General features: G+C 43.1%; 7 protein-coding genes and 1 long non-coding RNA gene across 9 annotated transcripts in view; 5 read left to right on the forward strand and 3 right to left on the reverse strand.

Annotated features, from left to right (window-relative positions):
* The window catches only part of LOC131883621 (large ribosomal subunit protein uL14), a gene marked incomplete in the record, with an annotated part of 1,809 nt that extends 1,407 nt beyond the window's left edge, over window positions 1–402 (forward strand). Inside the window, 1 exon segment of the mRNA XM_059231137.1 lies at window positions 263–402. Coding sequence (XP_059087120.1) covers window positions 263–358 — 96 coding nt within the window.
* A 456-nt stretch (window positions 403–858) lies between these two features.
* LOC131883585 (maltase 1-like) lies at window positions 859–2,837 on the forward strand. Its single transcript, XM_059231090.1, has 6 exons — window positions 859–1,122; window positions 1,190–1,369; window positions 1,484–1,671; window positions 1,740–1,923; window positions 1,990–2,615; window positions 2,687–2,837. Exons 1-6 carry the CDS (start codon window positions 859–861, stop codon window positions 2,763–2,765), a joined length of 1,521 nt encoding a protein of 506 aa, XP_059087073.1. The 3' UTR covers window positions 2,766–2,837.
* On the forward strand, window positions 2,815–5,536 carry LOC131883539 (maltase 1-like). Its single transcript, XM_059231031.1, has 7 exons — window positions 2,815–3,116; window positions 3,192–3,532; window positions 3,593–3,772; window positions 4,081–4,265; window positions 4,350–4,530; window positions 4,608–5,227; window positions 5,307–5,536. The coding sequence occupies exons 1-7, from the start codon at window positions 2,918–2,920 to the stop codon at window positions 5,368–5,370; spliced, it is 1,770 nt and encodes a 589-aa protein (XP_059087014.1). The 5' UTR covers window positions 2,815–2,917; the 3' UTR covers window positions 5,371–5,536.
* LOC131883550 (maltase 1-like) lies at window positions 5,391–8,755 on the forward strand. The gene is made up of 7 exons (XM_059231044.1): window positions 5,391–5,735; window positions 5,807–6,147; window positions 6,227–6,406; window positions 6,472–6,662; window positions 7,423–7,606; window positions 7,677–8,293; window positions 8,642–8,755. Exons 1-7 carry the CDS (start codon window positions 5,558–5,560, stop codon window positions 8,703–8,705), a joined length of 1,755 nt encoding a protein of 584 aa, XP_059087027.1. The 5' UTR covers window positions 5,391–5,557; the 3' UTR covers window positions 8,706–8,755.
* LOC131883530 (uncharacterized) lies at window positions 8,608–11,530 on the reverse strand. Its single transcript, XM_059231022.1, has 4 exons — window positions 10,354–11,530; window positions 9,954–10,274; window positions 9,369–9,878; window positions 8,608–9,287 (listed from the first exon to the last, which is right to left on the reverse strand). Exons 1-4 carry the CDS (start codon window positions 10,876–10,878, stop codon window positions 8,757–8,759), a joined length of 1,887 nt encoding a protein of 628 aa, XP_059087005.1. The 5' UTR covers window positions 10,879–11,530; the 3' UTR covers window positions 8,608–8,756.
* A 1,330-nt stretch (window positions 11,531–12,860) lies between these two features.
* Window positions 12,861–15,122, forward strand: LOC131883574 (uncharacterized). The gene is made up of 3 exons (XM_059231079.1): window positions 12,861–13,728; window positions 13,795–14,202; window positions 14,274–15,122. The coding sequence occupies exons 1-3, from the start codon at window positions 13,293–13,295 to the stop codon at window positions 15,008–15,010; spliced, it is 1,581 nt and encodes a 526-aa protein (XP_059087062.1). The 5' UTR covers window positions 12,861–13,292; the 3' UTR covers window positions 15,011–15,122.
* On the reverse strand, window positions 15,105–18,116 carry LOC131883518 (uncharacterized). Its single transcript, XM_059231010.1, has 5 exons — window positions 17,521–18,116; window positions 17,280–17,446; window positions 17,102–17,201; window positions 15,944–17,031; window positions 15,105–15,874 (listed from the first exon to the last, which is right to left on the reverse strand). Exons 1-5 carry the CDS (start codon window positions 17,899–17,901, stop codon window positions 15,313–15,315), a joined length of 2,298 nt encoding a protein of 765 aa, XP_059086993.1. The 5' UTR covers window positions 17,902–18,116; the 3' UTR covers window positions 15,105–15,312.
* A 2,911-nt stretch (window positions 18,117–21,027) lies between these two features.
* LOC131885832 (uncharacterized) lies at window positions 21,028–22,697 on the reverse strand. 2 transcript variants are annotated; one of them, XR_009373869.1, is made up of 3 exons: window positions 21,912–22,695; window positions 21,360–21,673; window positions 21,028–21,291 (listed from the first exon to the last, which is right to left on the reverse strand). It is a non-coding gene; the product is annotated as an uncharacterized LOC131885832 (long non-coding RNA). The 2 variants fall into 2 exon arrangements; XR_009373872.1 differs by having other exon boundaries at window positions 21,028–21,673; window positions 21,912–22,697.
* Between the last annotated feature and the right edge of the window lie 856 nt (window positions 22,698–23,553).

Consider the following 23,553-nt stretch of genomic DNA (forward strand, 5'->3'; position numbering starts at 1 on the left):
ATGCTTTATTAGTTATTGTCTATTTTATGTAATGCGACATCCTTGGAACCCGCTCCTCCGCCTCCTATGAGAGAGTGGGATCTGTACATGTCGAAAAGTAAATAAACTATGAAATGCACACCTACTTTTTCCGCACCGAAAATTCATGGGCGAGAGAAATTCAGCGTTTCAACATTCGTCTCGCTCTCAAGTCATTGCACTTCTTCACTGCCTCCCCCAGTCTTAGCACGAGTTCCAACCATTCCGTGGTCTTTCTTTTCAGGGCGAAATGAAGGGTTCGGCTATCACAGGACCAGTCTCCAAGGAATGCGCAGATCTCTGGCCCAGGATTGCCTCGAACGCCGGGAGCATTGCCTAGATGAAGTTGATTACGTGCCGATTAATAAAAACGAACAAAACATCTTTTTTTCCACGTGTCCATTCAATCGCTTTCAGTATTTGCGATAGGAAACTCAAGATAACAAATGAATTGCATTTAAATGCATAACCAGAGCGTCGATAGCATAGACTCCTCGTTGACCGTCAAGGGAAGTAGTTCTTCCATCATGAAGCTACTTCTGAAATTTTCTTTGATCTTGCTCTTGTCGCAAGGATATCGTGCCAATGTCTTGGATCGCCAGGATCGCCAAGATCCTGAATGGTGGAAGAACACTGTCATTTATCAGATCTATCCCAGATCGTTCAAAGATTCCGATGGAGACGGCACTGGTGATTTGAAAGGTACGAGTTTAATCTTGTTTCCCGTGGGAATTGCCTGAACAACCCTAGTATCCCGGAACAGGAATCGAATCCGAATTGGACTAATTGGTGGACCTGGGAGTTGAAACCATTTGGCTGTCTCCGATTTTCAAAAGCCCCATGAAAGATTTTGGTTACGATATTTCGGATTTTCGCGACATTGATCCCATCTTTGGTACCATGGAAGATTTCAATAGTTTGCTAGCTAGTGCCCATAGCAAAGGATTGAAATTGGTAATGGATTTTGTGCCCAACCACTCCAGCGATGAGCACGAATGGTTCATTCGGTCTCTTCAGCGGGAAGATCCTTACACAGACTATTACGTCTGGCAGGACCCAGCTGGGTTTGATGGAGATGGGAATCCAATCCCTCCCAATAATTGGGTCGGTAACTGTTACCACTTACATCCTGTTAGTCATTCTTCATTGTGTAAAGTACGATGGATATTAGGTTAGTGTGTTCAGATATTCCATGTGGGAATGGCGCGAGGAGAGGCAACAGTTCTATCTTCATCAATTCGTCCCAGGACAACCGGATTTGAACTACCGTAATCCGAATGTGCTGACGGAAATGAAGGATGTGATCCGATTTTGGTTGGAAAAAGGTGTGGATGGATTCCGTCAAGACGCTGTGAGTGACACGCAAGCTTTGCTTCTTGACGCTCTAGATAATGAAAAAGGGGAAGAACAAAGAATTTTGAAAGGTTTCGACGACGAATGACATTTCTTTGTTGATGCTATCCAGGTGGCTCACATTTGGGAGGACGAGCAGTTCTTGGATGAGCCTTTGAGTAATAATCCAAATGCCTTAGACGAGAATGATTATGACTACTACGATCACATTTATACTAACAACCTCGAGGGCACACGAGTGATCTTGGCAGAATTTTATACCGTGTTCAAAGAAGTTGAAGCCCTGGATGGGTTTCCCAGGTAAAAATTGAAATGCGATCATTTCATGTTTCAAAATCAAGGTAATCAAAACAATGCTATATGACCAGGCTAACAATGCTAGAGGTATATGTGAGCATCGAAGATCAATTGAAGTACTACAAGGTCAGTGACTTCCCTTTCAACTTCGCCCTCATGAACGTACGTGGACCCCCCGTGAAAGCGGAAGATGCCAAGCGAGAGATCGATCAAATCCTCGACCGCATACCCACTAATTACACTTACAACTGGGTGGTTCGTATCCCCATTGGTAGATTTATATTGAAACCCTAATCACCGTAGCTTTTATATTGTGGTTAGTTTGGAAACCACGATAAATGGCGCTTGCCCGATCGCATTGGTGGATCCGAATTGGTGGATGCGTTTAATCTGATGTCTCTCTCTCTCCCTGGAGTGGCCATTTCGTACTATGGAGAGGAAATCGGCATGACCAACAACATGGACATCAGTTATGAGCAGACCGTGGACCCAGCAGGATGCAATTGCGGTCCCGATCATTACAATGATGAGCCTTGCTCCCGAGATCCCGAACGGACTCCAATGCAATGGAATGCCGAGTTTAATGCGGGTTTCAATTCAGAGGGTAGCTCGGAACCGTGGTTGCCAGTCAATTCAGATTTCGACACCATCAACGTTGATGCTCAGCAAGGAAATCCTCAAAGCCACTTGAACCTTTATAAGGAAATGATTAAATTGAGAAACTTGGAACCTACCTACACGTTTGGTGATGCCAAGACCCAATTGGATGGCGACATCTTATCTATCGCTAGATTGCAGGAGCAAATCTTTTATGACGTTTACGTGACCATGGTCAACTTTGGAAGTGAAACTCAGACTGCCAACATCTTCCAAAGCTTTCAGCCCTATTTGGAGTTTGGTCTTGTACTCATTAGTACCAGTGGACCCGACGGGGAAAATCCAATTGGGTAAGTGGGCCTACAGAAAAAGTGAGTCGAGCAACTCGCATTCATTTGGACTCAAATTTGTTTCTTTATAGAACTGTCGTTGATTTAACGTCCATCTCCCTGGCTCCTTATCAAACCGTCGTCGTTCGTCTCACTCCTTCCAAAGCTTAAATCTACTAGCGATATACTGAAGGTTGACGGACTGATATCAATAAAATGGCAACGTCACTCGTTTATCTTAAATTACGGTTCATGCGAATTCGTTGTGTATTCAGGTCATTTAGACGTTGTCGTTGTTCCCAAGGACATTTAGAACAAAAGTCATGTTACTCTCACTGACCAAATTGGAACCATGTCTCGTTTGCATTGGTTTGGTTTTAGCCTTAGGTGACTCAGTTGAAGGTGCCATCCATCGACGAAAGGACACCAAAGGTTCACAATGGTGGGAAAATACCATAGTGTATCAAATTTATCCAAGGTCGTTCAAAGACTCGAACAATGATGGTACAGGGGATTTGAAAGGTTGGTGTATACAGTGCACTCGTATTATGTTTATTATAAAACGTTTTTCCTCGGCATTACCTTTACAACGTACAGGAATTGAATCCGAGTTGGATTATTTTGTGGACCTCGGCATTGAAACGATTTGGTTGTCCCCTATCTTCAAGAGCCCGATGAAAGACTTTGGATATGATATCTCAGACTTTAACGATATAGATCCAATCTTTGGGACCATGAAGGATTTCAAAGACTTGCTACAAGGCGTTCATGAGCGTGGCATGAAGCTCATTCTTGATCTAGTACCCAATCACTCCAGTGACGAGCACGAATGGTTCAAAAAATCACTTCGAAAAGAAGAGCCATATACCGATTATTACACATGGAGAGATCCGTCCGGGTTCGACGAAAATGGTGAACCCATTCCTCCAAATAACTGGGTAGACTAACTGCCACGTGACTTCCTGCTGACTCAGGCTTTAAAAGTAATTTCTCAACAGGTGAGCGTGTTCCGTTTCTCTATGTGGCAATGGGAAGAGAAACGACAGCAATTCTATTTGCACCAGTTTGTGCCTGGCCAACCTGATTTGAACTATCGCAACCCTGCAGTGCAAAAAGAAATGGAGAATGTGATCAGGTTTTGGCTGGAACTGGGGGTGGATGGATTCAGACAGGATGCAGTACGTTCCTTTTTAGTTTACATGATTTTGGAAATCTTAAGTCAATTGTTAATGGCGTTGCAGCCGACGATTAGAAAATTAACAAAGAGAAGGGATCCTTAAACTTTGAAGAAAAAATGAATGAACGATGGTTCCATCAAGGTAAAGCTATCATGCTTATGGTGCTCGATTGATGTGTTTACTAAATTTCAACACAATCATCAGAAGTCTTGTCTCCCTATTGATTTTCTGCGTCATTGGACGTTCTCACTGACCAAAGATCGTACTGTCTTTGTTTCTTCGTTCATTTCATGAGTACTTCTACTTAGGTGGCCCACATTTGGGAAGATGATCAGTTCCTGGACGAGCCTCTGAGTGGAAAACCAAACACAAATGCCGATGACTACGCCCATTACCAACACATTTACACAACCAATCTGCCAGAAACTAGGGACGTACTGAAAAATTTTTTCAACGTTTTCAAGGAAGTTGGCGAGGCTGATGGATATCCCAGGTGGAGATTGGAAATTGGAACAAAGTCTTTATATATAAAAAACCAAAAAAAACTGGCTCTAATGCTTTAAACCTTATCCAATAGGGTCACTATGTTAGAGGTCTGGGGGGACCCCGCGGAACAACTCAAATATTACAACTGCAGCAATTTTCCATTCAATTTCGGATTTCTTTTATTGGAAAACTTGAGTGATCCCACTAAAATATTAGCCACAATTGACAACGTGTTGAACTCAATCCCAAAGGAGTTAACAAAGAATTGGATCGTAAGTACAATCGAACAGCCTCAGTCACTTACAGATTCAACTCCTTTGAGCCCATTAATCTGTTCCATCTTCCTCAGCTGGGAAACCATGATCGATGGAGGGTGTCCAATCGAGGCCTGAACGACCCATTAATTGACGCCTTCAATATTCTCACTTTGGGCTTACCTGGTGTCACCGTCACCTATTACGGTGAAGAATTAGGCATGACCAATAACATGAACATTAGTTTCGAAAATACAGTGGATCCCTCGGGTTGTAATTGTGGATCGGACCTCTACCTAACGGAGTTCTGTTCTCGTGATCCGGAAAGAACTCCTATGCAATGGAACAACCAGGTTAACGCGGGTTTCAACAATGGCGCCAAGCCCTGGCTTCCGATCAATTCCAATGCAGATGAGCTGAATGTGGAATCTCAACGTTATGACAGTCCATCAAGTCATTGGAACAACTATCGGATCATGGCCAATCTCAAGCGCTCCCATCCGGCTTTTGCCTCGGGCGAGGCCCAGACTCAGTTGGACGGAAATGTATTGGCAGTGGCGAGAACGTCAGAGGTCGACCCAGATTCTGTATTCGTCATTCTTATCAATTTTGTCAACACCGATGAGGAAGTTGACATCTTAGGGGACTTTCATTCTTCCAAGTCAGAAGCTACGGTGGTTCTAGGAACTCTGGGCAAGAACGGGCATGACATTGGGCAAGTCTTTGAATAAATTTAGTTGTTCTTTCAAGCGAAATATGCGACAAGCATTCATGTTTCCTTTCTTTTTTTGTAGGGATGTGTTGCAATTGAGCTCTTTTGTGTTGAGGCCGTTTGAGACCGTTGTGCTTCAGTACTAAGGATGAAATGGTCTTCTTGGCTTGATAAATATTTGCTCATAGCACGACTACAGAGTTCATTTCTCTTATTGACTACTTAATATATTTGATCTTACATAACGTGTTTGATCTTAACATAAAAGATAACGATTGTCGATGCAAACTTGAATAAAAATATCAACGCGAATCACTTCATTTCAACCACAACATGGCGTTGTCAAACACAGTATGGATCACTTTGGCGATCGTTTGTGCCTCTTTGGTGGAAGGTTCTATGGATCGTAAGGACCGACAGGACCCAGATTGGTGGAAGACCACAACGGTCTATCAAATCTATCCAAGATCTTTCAAAGACTCTGATAATGATGGCACTGGTGACTTGAAAGGCAAGTCTGAATAATCCTCACTTTAAATGTTTAAGTATCATGTTATTACTTCGGGACCTCTGTGAGTATAGGTATTCAATCCGAGTTGGATTATTTTGTGGATCTTGGCATCGAGACAGTTTGGTTGTCGCCTATTTTCAAAAGTCCAATGAAGGACTTTGGCTATGATGTGTCCGATTTCATCGACATTGACCCGATTTTTGGCACCTTGGAAGATTTCAAGGATTTATTGGAAGCAGCACACTCTCGAGGGCTGAAAATCGTAATGGACTACGTTCCCAATCATTCCAGCGATCAGCACGAATGGTTTCAAAAGTCATTGGAGAAGGAGGATCCTTACACGGACTATTATGTGTGGGAAGATGCGATCGGTTTCGATAACAACGGAGATCCAATTCCACCCAACAATTGGGTATCTATTCTTACATTTAATTTGCTTTTCACAAATGTATTTCTTTGTAACATAGCGTAAATTGAATGTCTCATTCTAGTTAAGCTATTTCCGATATTCCGCCTGGGAATGGAACGAACAAAGACAACAGTTTTATTTGCACCAGTTCGTGAAAGAGCAACCAGATTTGAATTACAGGAACCCATTGGTGCTCAAAGAAATGCAAGACGTCCTTACGTTTTGGATGGAACTTGGTGTCGATGGCTTTCGCATGGATGCTGTAAGAAACCCACTGGACATCATCAATGGCTAATGAAGGATCGAAAACGAAACACTATTTTGTAGGTGGCTTACATGTGGGAAGATGAGCAATTGTTGGACGAGCCTTTGAGTGGAGATCCAAGTGCATTGGATGAGTTTGACTACTTCTACTTGGATCATATCTATACCAACAATCTGGCTGAGACGCGAGACATCATTCTCGCAGCGTTTGATCAGACCATTAAAGAATTTGGAGCTCAAGATGGATATCCCAGGTAAGTTACCCAATCGCAAAAGATTCCTCTATAATGGGCGTCTGTATCATTTCACCATTCGGTATACTTCATTCGAAAAATTTACGTTATTGGTTTCCTTTGAAGGGTTGCCTTATGCTCTTTGTTACTCAAACCCTTCGTTACGCTTTTCAATTGGAAGGATGACTGGTGATGAGCGAGAAATATAAGATAAAACCCAATATTAAAAGAGCATGATATGCCATTCCTCGCGCGTTCTCTATCGTCGTGAGAAAAATCCCATTAGATGGACCATTAGATGGACAAGCCCTTTTGCGCTCTGGTTGGATATAACTAATATTTTTGTAAGTTTCTGTAACTTAGTCACAGAAAAAAGTTAGTAATTAGCTATACAACAAGCAAGGATTAAGTGTCCTCGATCATGGACCCTTGAGAGAGTGAGAGGAGCCGAGTGCATGTGACCCAAGCACTCAGCTTTCCAGATTCAAACATTTGAGTGAAATATTCCAAAGTGAAATACAACTCGATACACTCTTTACAGTAACTGATTTTTTAAAGATTTGCTCGGGATAAACCAAATGACACAAAGTGACTGAATATGCTTCTCGGTTCTCACCTATAAATTCGCGAGTATATCCCAAAATGTCAAGAAAGAGCCCAAGGGCAATTGCTACGTTACGAATTCTTTTTATAAAACTCTTTCTGCTCCCCCATTGTGATTTGAGTGATCTTTGTAATAAGCTATAGCATATATAATCGGAGCTATCTTATGAACTTCTAGGGTGAACATGCTGGAGGTATATCTGGACATTCAAGATCACCTTCAGTATTATGAGTGTAGTGACTTCCCATTTAACTTCTACCTGATCTCAAATACGGCCCAACCGCCCTCTGCCGTCATGATGTTTGATGCCATCAATTACCTCCTCGATAATATCGAAGAAGATCAAGTTCCTAACTGGGTGGTAAGCCAACAAATATTCTACTGAATTCAACTCAGTTATGACGTGGGAAAGATACGTGATAACTTTGCAGCTGGGTAATCATGACAACTGGCGAGTCGGATATCGATTGGGACCTAAGGTGGTGGATACAATGAATATGATCCTTTTAACTCTGCCTGGAGTATCTGTGTCTTACTATGGAGAGGAGATTGGCATGACCAACAACATGAACATCACCTTTGAGCAAACCGTGGATCCATCAGGATGCAATTGTGGTCCACAAGATTACAATGAAGAGGTGTGTTCCAGGGACCCAGAACGAACACCAATGCAATGGAACAATGGACCAAATGCTGGTTTCAACGAAGGAGGTCCTACATGGCTCCCTTTGAATGATAACTATGTCAGTGTCAACGTAGAAAACCAACGAGATGACCCTTACAGCCATTTCTCCATATACAAGAAGATGATTGCCTTGAGGCAAGAAACCGCTCTTAGATTTGGTTCAACCGTGACCAAAACCATTGGAAATGTTTTGGTCGTCGGACGAATTTCAGAAACACCAGAAACCGTTCCCACATTTGTTCTCGTGGCAAATTTTGCCGAGACCTCAGCCACCGTTGACCTATCGGAAATGTTTTCCACACCTCAATCTGATACTGGAGTAGTCGTGGTTGCTACAGATCTGCAATCCGATAACAGTGAAGGGTAAGGCTGGCTTATAAGTCCTTTCCACTTAAACGAGAAACATGACATATATTCCGCTGCATTTTGCGGAGGCCTGTTAACGAAAACGTAACACATAACATGGAATGAACTGCAAGCCAAAAGGACCGAGGGGTACCGAAAAAGGAGGTCAATGAACTCATCTGCCACACATCAATATTTAGGTAGAACGCGTGGCATTGCCTCAATATGAACTTCACTATTTGCGTATCTGTTGCCATCAAACGGCATCCTTATCCAATTGAAGAAAACGGGAACTATTAAAGTAGTGAAGGGGTCGAGAAGTAACATAAATATGTTGTTATATATCGCTTATCTTCTTCTTTCCAGATCCATTGTTAGTCTCCAAAGTATCACGCTTTCGCCAATGGAATCTTTTGTGTTCCAGTTGTAAGCAATAATGAGTGACTGACAAATACGAAATAAATACTAGTAAGTGTTCAATTCAATTCTCTAAAGGCCAAGGTGAATCACTGTGGCTAACGTCATCCATACTTGAGGAATCATTCTCAAATAGGTCACGCCTCTTGATCATAGCATGCTTCATTACAGAGCCTAGATCTTTGCCCTCGGTCAATAGATCATTATGCGGGAGAGACGGAGTTCTTCTCAAGCTACACCTTTGCCTGATCAACTCCTCATTGGTCACACTAAATGACCTCACAAAGGTTCTCGTTGGCGTCAACGTCTTTTCTGGACTGCCCTCAGGACTCTCATGGACCATCATTTGAGGCTGTTGAGGCTTTTCATGGGGCGTGGGTGGCATGGGTGGAGGTGAGGGAACTCTTGGGCAGGTCAACTGAGTGTTCACTTTCGTCTCGAGATCTAAGAAATCGTTGAACAGTTGTCGAGTGTTGGGTCTCAAATCACGGTTGGAGCTCCAACACAACTGAACCATGGGCGAGATCCCAGGTACCTTGGAATCGACCTCGGGATCTACATCGGGGTGTTTCCCGCTTAATACGGCCTCGCACACCTGGAACGGTGGGAATAGAGGTCATGAGTTGATTGCATGCCAGTATTGAGTCAAGGAGTGGATTCATTGATCATTCCTTACCTCCTGCAGGGTCAGGCCCTCATACGGTTTTTTTCGCGTAATGATCTCCAGTAAAACTAGGCCATAGCTGTAGATATCCGACTTGGTGCACACAGCCTGTCGATTGAGAACTTCTGGAGACATCCAAGCCGGCGTTCCTTTCACAGCACTCAAAGAAATGGTTCCATTAACATGACTCAAGGACTTTGCAAAGCCAAAGTCACTTAATTTCAACTTCTGACAAGTCGAGTCGAGTAGGAGATTACTTGATTTTACGTCCATGTGAACGATGGGATTGGGAAGATGGTGAAGGTAGAGTAATGCCAACAGGATCTGCTTGCCAAACGAGAAGAACTCGCCTTTGCTCCATTGGTAGTTGTGCCTTTGGATATGACTTTGGAGCGTTCCACCCGCCATAAACTCCAAGACAATGGCCATTGGCTCGCAATAGCCTAACATTTGAATGATATTGGGATGTCTCACTTGACCCAACATGGATAGCTCGTTGTCAAATGCAGCTTGTACCACATCCTAAGCAATGACAGAGTATCATCAAGCTGAAAAGCGTGCCTGCGTGCGTGCGGCTCTCACCAAACCAAAACTTACAATCGATTCTTGACTTTCATTGAAAATCTTGACCGCCACTCGAGATCCAAGAAGATCCGCCGAGTACACCTTGGAGAATGTCCCTGCTCCCAGTTTGGCGTCAAAGTCAATTGAGATGTCCCCACCAAGGTCGTGAATGCCCAGTAATGGGGAACTTTGGTTAGTACCACTACCAGTAATTCGAGACTGAAGATCACCCGGTACAAAGTCCAAGTTGTTGTCCAATTCAAGCACCAGATTCCCAATTTCATCAAGGCTTTGGGTCATAGGCATTTTTCTTAAGGCAGGGATTCTTCTAATGGCACTTCTCGTTTCTTCTAGCTAAAACAGTGTCGATCAATTGAAAAGAAATGATTAGCATGCTGAATAACAAACCATATTTTGATAGACCCTTTTGCACCTTTGACTGCAACCTTTGAAGAATTTCACGACTCCTCGAAGTTCGATTTTCGGGTGTACCTGGTCTGGAACATGATCGTGAACTGATGAAGGACTTCGTTCCAATCACTTTCAGTGGATCCTCGTCCGGGATTGCATTGTGTGAGAAACTCCGACGCAATTGATGCGGGTTTCCCAAAGGAGAAACTGCTCGAGATTTTCGTCGATCCAATAGGGAAATTTTGGACTTGCTGGTCCCACTATTCGCACTCGTAAAAGGATAAGTTCGATTGAGAACATCGTTCACGAACTTGTTCATATGCTTTGTCTCTTGGTCTACTTTGACTCTCCTGGGGATCTTGGACGAGTTTGTCTTCGATTGGATTCTAGCCAACATGTTTTGGAAATATTTCTTCTCAAATGTTGATTTTTGGGGATCCCCTAGAAGCCGGTCTTGGACTTGCTTGGCAAAATCCCCGGAAGTTGGAACATTGGAACTCGATTCGTCTGAGAACGACACTTTTTTACCTTTAGCTACAGACTTCATGGCCTCTTCACAAGCGTTCACAATCGATATAGGAATTGTGAAGACACAAGCAAAATCAAGAATTCATCGTGTCGAAAGTCAAGTGCAGGTACGAAAGCCACTCCAATCTTGGAAGATCATTAGGATATACATAGACCAATCCTTGGTGGAGCTTGATGAACCACAAATGAAACCACATGAAACCTGTCCAAACACAGCCCACGAGAGTAAACACCTGCTTGATGATATGATTCGATTGCCCAGCACACAAAATCTGGCCCAATCTTTGTCCCACTATTGGATATTGGAACGTGTTCACTAGTAACCGGGAAAAACGAACGCATTCATGGAGATTACGAGGTTTGTAGGCACAAAGAAAACAAGCAAATCGACCAAACTTGGCGATGAAAAGGTAGAGTGAGAAAAGCGAGGGGTGAAATGCGTACATTCACGGAGCAACCTCCTTTTGAAATATGAATGGGGTGGAACAAGGTGTTCCCCCAAACAAATACTGATTGGTTTCCTTTTCGGCCCCTGGTTCTCCCCGCGTGAGCGCTCTTGTGGCAGCAAACCACACATGTATGAAAGTAGGTATAGAGCAGTATTAGATAGAGAGTCAGAGAAAGATCCTTGGTGTTCCTGTGAGAAAGGAATTACTGTACCCACGTTCGTTATACAATTGTTGCTTTGAAACGTATTTGTCAGAATTCTGTGGGATAGCTTTTTTGACCTCCTTATGTACAATCATCAAATGTGTGGCACTATTAGGAGTCTATTTATTTGAATGCTTCTGCTAAGGGGAAAATTTGAAAGGTGAACTTTATGAGTAGAGATAGAATAAAATTTTCTTTTTGAGAGCGACTAATGAATATACATTTGAATTCATGTTTTTTAAAAATAGGCTAGATGTTTTCGACAAAGCCTAATTATTTCAATATTCGTGATTGCTGCAATTGCAAGAGCAAGGAAAAAAATTCAAAAAATTGAAGTCAAGGTTACCATGAATGTGACGTGAAACAAAAAAAAGTAACTCGCAATACTGTGTAAACTATAGCCAATTATTTTCTGACCTTGTAATATTCTCAAATCAACCTCGAAAAATATATTTGTTGTCGGGAAGGCGGAAGGTGGGAATCAATATGGGATTTATGTTCAAGTTACAGTCTACCTTTGCAACTGAGTTGCAAATTAGGTACAACGGTTTTGGGCTTCTTGACAAGAGAGAGGCAGGATGTATTACGTATGTTCTATTTTTAATGCATTAAGCACCCTCTACTTTTGAGAAACCATAAAATGGACTAGATGCTAGGTTGGTAACATGTATCAGAAAATACCTAAATCTAACTAATCACTGAATTATATTCGCACCTCTGACAACGGAAAGAATATGATGACTAAATGAACATCCCACTTAATGATCGAATTTCGGGACTACGATGAATTATCAGGTTCACCCACGAGAATTTGGACATATTGGCATGATCGAATGTCGTTTGTGGGACACCAATGAAACAATGGAAGTGCACTATTGAGTTAACTCGTATTCTCCTCCATCCAATTCAGAACAACTGTATGGCTCTTGTGCGTAATGAATGAAGGGTGGGTGGAATATATATAGAGTACTGTAATTTATGGCATGATTGACAAACAAACGACATTCGAGGATGGGTCCAGTGGGAGAGTGGGACAATAGTTCTCCTGTTCTTTTCTCGTATGTGGCATGACACTATCTTTTCGTAATGAGCAAATCCAAACCACATTCGGAAACAAGGCTCGTCGTTCCATGCGAAAGTCTATAGTGTTATTTGCGTGTCCATGTGTAGTCCCTTATTTACAATACTACTTTCTAATCAATCGAAGTAGTCTGGTGAGATTATTAAACAGCCACATACACTCATATACTACTTTCCCAACTTATAAGACAAACTCAGGTGCAAGAAAGCAATTTCGATGGTCAATTTTAGTCTTGAAACAGAATTACACAGGTAGAATCAAAGACAATTTGCCCTTGGTATCTTTACCGGTACAACGGCGCACTTAAGCTTTGTTGCATTGGAGTAAGCATTGGGTTGTTGTGATGACCAGTCGGGCGAGAGAAATCTTCAGCAGAGGATCGAAGAATCCAGGTTAAGAAACCCAGCAAGCACTCTCTCATTCACTCACGGATTGAATGTACGAGACCTCTAACTAAGACCAACAAGCACCAAGACATTGCGTTTCACTCAGGCTTCTTCAGCTTCCTCAGATGCAGACACACCCAGCAGCAGTCCATAATTCTCAGTCAAAAAATACCAGATGAGAAGTGACCGGGGCAACAGCAAGAATCCAACTGAATCGTTATTGTCCGGCGGGCGTTCTTCGATCCCACATGCACAGTTCTCCATCAATATCCAATGTTTGAGCGACGAACGAGCTAATCATTTCGATGTGTGAAAATGTTGCGAAAGAGCCGGGTGATCCTTTTGGCCATTTGTTTAATGGCTGCCGGCCTCTTTGTCATAAGAAACTTGGGCCAGAATGGACTGAAACCTCGGGCACTCGAACCGACTTCAAGCTCGGATACCGGTGACTCGATTCGTGTCAAGATCGACCGCAGTCTCATGACCGAGTCGGACTTGGAAGAATTGACTCAAATCAAAAGCTGTCCCGTGTGTTTTGGTGAGGATTTGTGCCCCGAGCTCGCGGGGACCGACTTGGAGGTGAGGAATGTTCTCTACACTCCCGAGGATGTCCTTCCTCCTGTGTATCAGGTGTACAAAGGCTTGGATGTCAAGTATTGGATCCGCCCAGCCTCGTCTAATGGTCATGTTCTCACCTCTCTGGCTAGTTTGGACCAGGCGGTGTGTCAAAATGCTTCGGTATTCACGGAGGGTAAGCCAAGGGTCACTGGCGTTGCTTTCAAAACGGGTATGAAACCGATGTTGAACTACTTTTCAGGAGAACCCAATGCCAAAAACTGCCATGTTGGCTTGACGGCTTCTAACAGTTTTCTTTATTCATTCATATTGAATGAGAAATCGCTCCGTAACTTGTACAAAACTCATTTGTCATCTCGCCATTGGGTGCCCATGACGGCATGTCCATCTTACAAACTCATGGATGGCTTGGTCCAAAGTTTCGACGAAAACCGGGATCACACTTTGACGGCCAAAGAGAAGGCCATGCTCATCACATCCATCTCGACCAATCCGGATTTAGTTGCCTACAAACTCATTGTCAATCAACAAATCCGGATTCCCCATCTGAATCTTTATGGATCATGCGGGAGAGTGACTCTCATCGAGGGTGAATTTCGGCCTTTATCCAAGTTCCTGGATCATTCTTTAGAATTGCGCAAAGGATTAGGTACGATATTTTTGTCATTTTGTCAAACGCCATCATATCACATAACTTATTTTCACACATTACACTTTCAGCGGCTCAACTTCTCGCCATGATAGATACGTTTCTGAACGAAGACCCAAACTGGGTCCTTTTCATGACGGAAATCACCATGGACAATTTGGTGGTCACCAAAAGTGGTGAAGTGGCCTTCTTGGATTTCTCCAGACTCATGTTCATTGATCGAGACTTCTTAGACGAAGATTTTAAGGCTGAGAGGAAGAAATGCGATTTCGATTGCTTAGAGGCCTTTCAAACGGCCCTAATTCAATCCGAAGAGACCACTCCATGCTATCAAATCCGACCTTATCTTGAGTATATGTATGCACTCGTTTGCCGCAATATTCTAAGCGACGCTGATATCGATCGAAAGTCCAGGTTCAAACAGGACCAGCGAGGACTTTTGCACAACGTTCATACTAATGAGGAAGATCATGAGATCAAAAGCTTGATCCGAGAGTGTGTGGACGAGAGTGAACTCGGGGGCCGGGTTACAGCCTTCATGAATCTCCAAGAACTTATGCAAGTCGTTTTCAAAGAAGACGACCTAGACGATGAGAGCGACGACCGAGGAGATGACCAAGGTGACTACGACGAAGGCAACGTTGTTCACATCAAAGAGGTTGATAATATTGATGGGTCGGTATCAAATCCCGCCGCTTTAGACAAGGCCGAAAAAGCTATTGAACTGGAAAAACAAGCTCTCGAGCGCCTTGATCCCGTGGAACCAATTCAATACACTCCGCCACCAGGAGAAATTAACATCGCCTAACGGACTCTTTGCTGATGTTTCAAAGTTATTCGCTGACTTTGGCCCAGGCTGTGACAGGATTTTTCTCTAACCATTATCATATTAAATTCGAATGTCGGTCATAAAACTTGAATCATTCTTATTTCATAAAAGAATAAGCCAATCAAACAAAAAGCGATATCATCATCAAAAACATAACTGTCCGTAGTTTATGAAAAGGGTTGAATCTTTTGCATTGCGTCAACTCCTTCAAACTCTCTCTTCATTTTCGATGTTGGTTGTCGCTCACCAATCAGCACTTGAGGCATTAGGGTATGCTTTTATTAGGGATTTGCAAGAAAACTCTTTGATGGTCCAGCTCCACCTTGAATCGGTCGAGATTTCCGATCATCCGCCAAAAAGTGCTTATCTAAGATGGAATGGCAGGTGTGGAGATCTTTCACGAGTCGACTGGGAAAGCTTTCTTCGCATTTCTGACACACGAATTCTAATTCTTTGGGGTTGGACGGGTTGGACGGATTGGACGGGTTGGACGGATTGGACCCATTGGCCACAACGGTGGAAGAGCTCGAGCGTTTCTTCTTTGGTGAGGCAGATGACTCTGATGACGAACTAGTGTTCATTTTTCTTTTCCTTTTCTTTTGCGGTATTTTTATCTGACTCTCCGGCCATTCTCCGCTCTTCTCAGGTACAATTCCATCCTTAGCCAGGATCTTTCGGATACCATCATGGACGCAAGCCATGTGGAGTTGCATGGCCTTACCCGTAGGGCGTTTCAAAAACTTACTTTTGCACGGAGTTCCATCGGACAATGGTTCCATACAAGAAAAGGAGCAGGCCCCGTTTCGCCGTTCAGGCTCTCTATAAGAGCACTCAATTCGAGAACTGGAATGAAACAATATGTGCTCTTTCAATTTAACAGGCGTCCTCTATTAACTGGTAATTGGGACTTACTAGTAGTGAGAGGTAGTGTAGTGGCGTATCAGCTCACTCATCTGATGAAAACGAGTTGGACATAACTGGCAATCGACTGCTTTTCCCATTGCCTTGTGTTTCTTCACAGGCACAGTTTGTACTAGTCTTTTATTCTTTGGAGGTCGTCCTCGTTTCTTGGCGGTCACTGTCTTTTCTTTCAAGGCTTCTTCGAGCCGACCATGAACGATTCCGCTGTGAATTGCATAGGACTCGGAATCCACAACAATAAACTGACAATCCGGCTCATCACAAATCCACGGGTAGATGCTTGGTGCTTCATTATCAAAAAACTGTCGAAAATGAGTTAGACAATGGTGTTTTTTACGTTGATCATCCTGTATGAATGTGCTTTCTCCGTTAGGGCAAAACTGACATGGGTATTTAGGGGCATTTGAAGTGGATGGTGTTTCCATATCCCCAGCCGGATGCGACGGATTGTGTACGACCGTTTGGTTCGATACAGTTTCACTGCAACGGGAACCACTTTGGGATGTCAAGGTCACTTCGGAGCAACCCATTGACTGAACTGTTTGCTCTGGTGTGTTCAAATCGCTCAGGGTATAGTTCAGCAGGAAACTAGGTGTGCTTTGCTCCCAATGCGACACCAAATGGGTAATCAAATCTAACCGAGACTGGGATTTCGGGAAGTGATCGCAGTAGTCGCATTCATAGTTGCCAGTGGTCTGTATAGGGATTTCCTTGCGCAAGATGTCAGCGATTTCCGTGTGCCGTACCAAATGGAATATACTCATCGGTCGTCGGCATTGCGGCACAAAACATTGACTCGAGCTCTCACATAAGTCAAATAACGTTTTGAGTCCGGGGGCATTCTTTGCAGACTCCTCAGTGTATAATGGATCTTGAGAAACCGTCTGAGACGGAGAGGAGGCCTTCAACACCTTGGATTTATTTTTCCGCCACACCAATGGGGCCCGAGCAGTCTTTTCCACCAAAGCCTGCTTGGTCACGGATTCCATTAGACCCATCCATCGGGCGTTGCAAGCGTCCACGTGAGCAGCCGCACACTCGCGAATACTTTTCGTGTCCAATCCCACAATCACCTCGGCCTAGAATGGATGAGTGAGCAAAGGATTGGCAGTGGGTCGAAGCAGACAATCCAATGGTCTTGGTTCTTACTTGACAACCCCCACAAATTATGGGCGATTGAAGGTATCCTCGACCAAATAACTCCGTCATCCAAGAGCTAAACGAGTCGCGGGTTTGGGTCATGTGTCGCCTAAAAGAAATTCGTGTGCGGACAATTTCTGCTGCCATTCGCCCACAAAGAAGGCCTGTTCAAGGGTGTTTAACGTACTCTAAATGTTCACGAGCCGAGCTTTGGTTGGTACAAACTTCGTGACACGCCTCGCATAGGAATTGAAAGCTCTTGGCCCTCGACATCGGGGGCGGGGGAGATAAGGCTAGTGTCCGTCTCGTTTTTGACGGGCTTTCCTTGGGCCATTCCACACCCTTATCTTGAATCTACAATGAAGTGAAAGGCGATGAGTAAAACTTTCCCACTCTGTCCCTGTGTACTTCATTGAATAAGGCCGAACCTGGAGCAAGGTCAACCAGGCCCGGATCTCGGGCACCAAGTCAGGCGAGATCTGAACTCGACCCAAGTGTAAGAATCGCAAGATGGCCGCCGTCACTTCCGGCGATGCGTCCCAAAAGAGGGCTTGGTCCAATTCCCGGTTAATGAGCTGTTTTAACCACCGGGAATGGGCCGCGAGCACGGCCCCGGAGGCGCGAAACCAGCGACCCGTGCGACAACCAACTCGCGTGTCCAGTCCGGGCCATGCCTCGCCGGGGCCACCAGCGGGGGGTAAGGGTGGCCTCGGAGCCAGTCCGGGCGTGCCGGCAAAGGTCTCTTGCCAGGCCTCGTGCCAAGTAGTGAATTGTGAGCCGGTGGCCAGAAGAGTCGGATTGGGTGTCATGGCCAAACACGCTACAGTCTCTACATCTAGCTAGGTTCTCAGAGTTCGAGCCCAACCTGGAGGGCGAAGACACCCGGCATACAAACCAGGATCACCAACCCATCCCATGGGTCACGTTCATGATCCTGTTGGCGTGTGTGTGCTTTAGTCACGTTTCCATGCCGTGTCCTGCAATTTGTGACTGGCTGGTCAGCGAATCAAGTGTTGTTGAATCCAGCAGCTGAAAAAAGCCTAGGTCCTTCATTTGGAATTGGGCGAGGTCTGTCTGGTAGGTGGCCTTAACAATCTGAAGAACTTCCTATGCTTCCTAACATATCTTGTTCACCTTGTGCGTAAACATTGTGTATGAAAGAGTGCAGTTACGAGAGGAGCCATAAAATATGGACTCGGAAATTCTACTCATTGTTTCTTGAAAACATGCAATTTTCTTAATGTATGGATAGCAGCATGTGATGTTGTTTTTACTATTTTTACTATGTGATTCGTTTTTCTACCCATTTTTCAAAACATTCCAGCACTAGAATATACCATTAACTAATGTAAATGAGTGTTATTCGCTATCACAGCTATGTACATACAGGTATGATAAATGTACTCTCCATTTAATGAAGAAAAAATGCAGCTGTCAGAATCTATTTTTTGAATGAAAAGCTTAAAATTCGAAAAGTATTGACAAGTTATGCTCAAACAATGATTGAAGCACCTCACAACGGTGGAGTAAGTTCAATGAAGATCTTTGATTTGCAAAAAACTTTGCTGATTTTGAAACAGTATTTGTTTCTAATCTTGGATGTTATTACCATAAACATACCCAAAAAAAACAAAGGGTTGGCAACTTATATTTACACGATGATCATTACAACCACTCACTAAAAGAGATATTTGTGCACAGGCAACACCTCACTCAAACACAAGTTTGAACTTTAATGTTGATCAAGCCATTGCCCCCAGATCAACCCGTGCAAGATCCGATGCCCTATATGAAGCTCTTCCAATGACGAGAACAGGCAACGCCTCAGAAATCCCTCTATTTCAACTGATTCTATGAACCAGTACCCTATGGCATCTTCAACACAAGACGTCTCAGGATTTGTCACACCATCAAGAAGTTGTCAAAGGCCTCAATCACGTGGCTGTTCTAATATTTGGATGACCTATAAACCAAGTACTTGAACTCATCTCCAAGTGAAAAATATGGCCACAAAGTTCCGTCAGGCCCATGCTCACAGGCACCCGTAGAATGCACTGTTGCCACCTACTTGATATGAGGCGCCCCTTCAACGCCTCTTCCCACCTCAAATTCAGAGATGACGGTTGTAAAACCGTTCAATAGAGACGTGTAAAGTACAGGATCGAATTTCAGCTGCGCGAGCTAGCCAGGCTGCGCCACAATCGCGGCAAGAACTACCATGATTTTAGGTCTTCCAGTGCTTCCAAATCTTCATTAACAAAATTGTTTGTTATCGTGGGACATCGTTCAACTATTATTTTAAACAATTTCAGTCCAACATGCATTTGCTAAAAGTTGACTGTACATGAAAAGTGACAAAAATTGGCAAAAAATACGAAAAAAATATTTGGTACCAACATTTTGTCACAAGTAAGATGTGTGGTGACACTTACTTCATGGTAGAACCAGAGGGCGCCCTAAAATGAAATCTCAAAGCTTTATACTTCTCTATTCGGACATTTAGGCAAGCGCTGGTACCAGCAAACAAACTTGCCTGCCAATACCAGTGATTCAAAATTGGCGTTTCGAACTGGTTTTAACGAAGCTGACAGTTCCTCATATAGTAATGTGAAAGAAGGGTCAGCTTCTCAAAAACATGTTTGAAGCTCCAAACTTGCATCGCTGACACTGGTACCAGCAAACAAAGGAACCTGCCAGAGCTTGCCTAAACGTCCCCATACCTCTCAGTCCACACGTCAAAGGGCAAATAAAGAACATACCAGTCCAAGCAGCAATGATTTGCCTGATCCAAGAACTGAGTCGTCATATCGGGCACCAACGCCCACATCTAATACTATTCACAAATCACATCATTGGGTACATTGTCCACTATATCCATTGTCCTGCTTTGATGGGAACATCCAACTAGCTTCATTGATGCAGATCCCATGTCTATTTTATCTAATGTCTAATTAAGTCATTACTACCGCAAATATGAGGTAGTAGTTGGTGGTATTGATTCCACATTTCCAGTTTCAACCTATGGGATAAAAGTAATCTCAAAATAACTTGCCAGCTCTTTCAAGTGTTCCAATCCTTCTGGGACATTGTTTCCATAACAGAAAAGAGCTCTTTGACCCCGTTGAGGGAAACCATTGCCAAAGCAGGAAGGACTAGCACAGACTCTGCAATTTTTGGGTTGTTCATGTAAGTGGTTTGAAATCCCAATGATTGCACCCACCGGTAAAGTGCTTGATAGACATCGAAAGGCAGATCGTGATTTTCACATCTACATAAACGTCTGATATGGCGTTAATATGCGCTACTTCCATTGAATTGGCATTGACCAAGGCTGGACATCTGAACACTTTTCTTTTATTGTTGCGTATACGTAGGCGAGGTAATCCTGCTACCTGGCGGCCATAATTGACCTCAAAGTCAGCTGTTTGTTATGATTTGGTTTTGGGTGGGCAGATTTTGAAGCTCACAACCGTCAGAACGGACATTGTCCCTCGTTTTCAAGACATTTCAGCGGCATCAAACTTGTTGTAGTCAACATACCGTGATGTTTTAAAACATTGATTGTCCGGAAGAGCATAGGACCGCCAAAACGGACATTTCTCTTCGTTTTCAAGATACTTCAGCGACATCCACAGTTTTACTGCTATCAAAAGGAAGGTTTTCATCTCACACACTCGTTTGTGGAGTGAATGAGACACATGAGGACGGAAATCTTTATGTTTTGAAGAACATGCCGTGATGCAAAGACATTGATCTGCCAGATTGGCATATCTAAAGCAATGGAATCGACCCTCAACCAAATCGGAAAGTGGACGACAGTCAATCCCATAGTTAGGCAACACATCCAAAACCAACAGGGCCATTGGAGACGTTGGGGCCATCACCCGCTCTTTGAAGCAAGGGACTACAATAAAGGCAAAATGAAGGCAAAACAATTGATTCGACCTTCGCTCTATTGCCAATCCAAGTAGATCTTATGAAGAGTGAGTGGCCCAAAAATAGTGGATGGGAAGAAAGAAGAACTGATATCCAATGCTCTTTCCAGCCAAATCTCTGGACAGCCTGAGAGCATGGCGTAAATACAGACGTGATTGGAAAGAAGCGGCCAGAGAAGCCTTTGAACCTTCGATTCCTTGAGCCCCAATGACTGGGTTATGCGGCAAATGTTGGATTATACCACGAACTTCTGGAGATGTCAACTGCAAACAAAAGCAAACATTTATTATCTCCTAAATCGTTCACTTTTTTCCAAATAAGCTTGACATACGACCACAAAATCTTGCTGAAGAGATGATCTTGGCCAAATTTGAGCACAGAACCATGCCTTGGGAACTCAAGAAACATGTACTGAAAAAAAGTTTGAATTTTCCGCCTGAAACGAACCACTTAAAAGTGAATGATATAAAGTGACCTGCCTGTAATTGAAGAGACCTCTACGTTTCTTATGTTACTAGTTTGATTCGAGAAGTGGCTCAGAGTTGCTACGACCAAGAGCAGGCCGATTTGGCGGGAAGCTCGTTGACATTCAATATTTCAAGTACATTGTACCATAGTTGGCAAACTCATCAGATGGACATGAATCTGTAATAAGGAAAGCCTCAAAATTGAATTTCGCTCTTTTTAGTGTGAAAAGAGTGTTAACATTTGGATTAGATACACATGATTCATTTGAAAAGAGTGTCAGTGTCATGGCCAATTCAACTTAGAAAAATGAGATTTCTTTTTTTTATAGCCAAGCACACTCAAGGTTGACTGATTACCATTGAACGAGATGGTTATTGGATACAAAAGACGATCCCTAAATTGGAAAAAAATATACCTAATCAGGTATTCCATTTTTTTCCTCTGCTGGAATCATTTTTCCAGTTTTACTTTCGATCCATATGACTAAAGCACATTTCTCATCCAAATGGCGGTTTTTGTGAGCTTTGACTTTCTTTATCTTGAATGATAACTTGTTAACTTGAAAGATATCTGGTTGAGCGCTTTTATCCTCAATCTTCTTCATTTTGACCCTGTTCACTATCATTGGCGCCAATCACTCTTCACGGGATCTATCCGAAATGCCAAATCAGAACAAAGATCAAAACGTAGGTGAGTGCCTGTGACGAGCCATGCAGTTTGTTGAATGGTGCTTTTTGGTAGCCGCTGGCTTGGAGAGCCACAGTTGATTCAAAAGGCAGGTGACGGCCCCGAGAGCCCCGGTGATGATGAAGTGTTGCCTTACAATTGAATTGACTGTCATCCGCCTTTCGTTTTTGTGGAGGGTCAATTCCATAGTGTTGGATATGCTCTTCTGGAGAATCAATGTCTTAACATCGCGGTATGTTAGACATCACCTGATGTTATCCATCCTCTCGGGTCTCATTCACTGCATTAACAAGTTTGGCATCAAGTGAGTTTTTTGAAAAAGCTGCCATACTTTGTAGATGGAAAACGCCCTTTCAATAGAAGTACAACTAGTTTGATGACGCCGAAATGTCTTGAAAACGAGGCACAAGGTCCGTTCTGACGGTTGTGGGCTTCAAAATCTGCCCACCCAAAACCAAATCATAACAAACAGCTGACTTTGAGGTCAATTATGGCCGCCAGGTAGCAGGATTACCTCGCCTACGTATATTCATCTGTATGCCGCTGCCTCGGCGCACCCAGGCCCTTGCAACTGAAACCTTAATTATGCGCCTGGTGATTGGTGATTTACGGCAGAAAGAACCTCGAAATCTGGTGATTTTGAAAAATCCGAAAAATCCAACTTTGGTTGGCTATGGTTGGCTAAAATAGGAAATATTTTTGAAAAATGTACACACAGGTATGAAATAGATTGTAAACATATTGCAAAACACCTGCTGATGTTTTCCATCAATCTGAAATAGCTCTTTTTATCTTTGCAATTTTTTAAGATACTCTATTTCAAATTTTAGTTTGGTTTGGGTAAATAACTTCCTCCTTTAAAAATCAGGCATATCTTGACGTGTTCTCATGATTTTTGGGGTAAATGGTCATGAGGGGAATGGTTAGTTTTGGAAAAATTGACTTACCATTACTTTTTTGAAACTTAAAAACTTACTTTTCTCAACAAAATTGTTTTGCAATACATTTCTACGCTCTGGCATTATTGTGTCCTAGTTAATGAACTGATATTTATCTTTTTCACAAGATACTAAGATGTGCAAAATTCGGATCATTCTACGGGGTATAATGGACAAGGCAAAATTTGCTCGCAAGGGATAGCAGGTTCAATTCTCAATGCTGGAAGATATCATGATATGATTTTCGTTTTCATCTACGTGTTGCTTGATAGGGAAGTCAAAAGCAGCCCTTACAACCTCCAGAACGTGTTGGTGCCTATGTTTTGGATAGTTTATTTGCAAATTTTTGTGTAAATCTCGTCATTTTTTTTGTTGCAAATTTGTTGTCAATAAAGACCATATATATCTGCAAGTTTTTGCCGGCCCTATAAA

Source organism: Tigriopus californicus, chromosome 1 (assembly GCF_007210705.1).
Source record: "Tigriopus californicus strain San Diego chromosome 1, Tcal_SD_v2.1, whole genome shotgun sequence".
In the NCBI taxonomy this organism is placed as follows: domain Eukaryota; kingdom Metazoa; phylum Arthropoda; class Copepoda; order Harpacticoida; family Harpacticidae; genus Tigriopus; species Tigriopus californicus.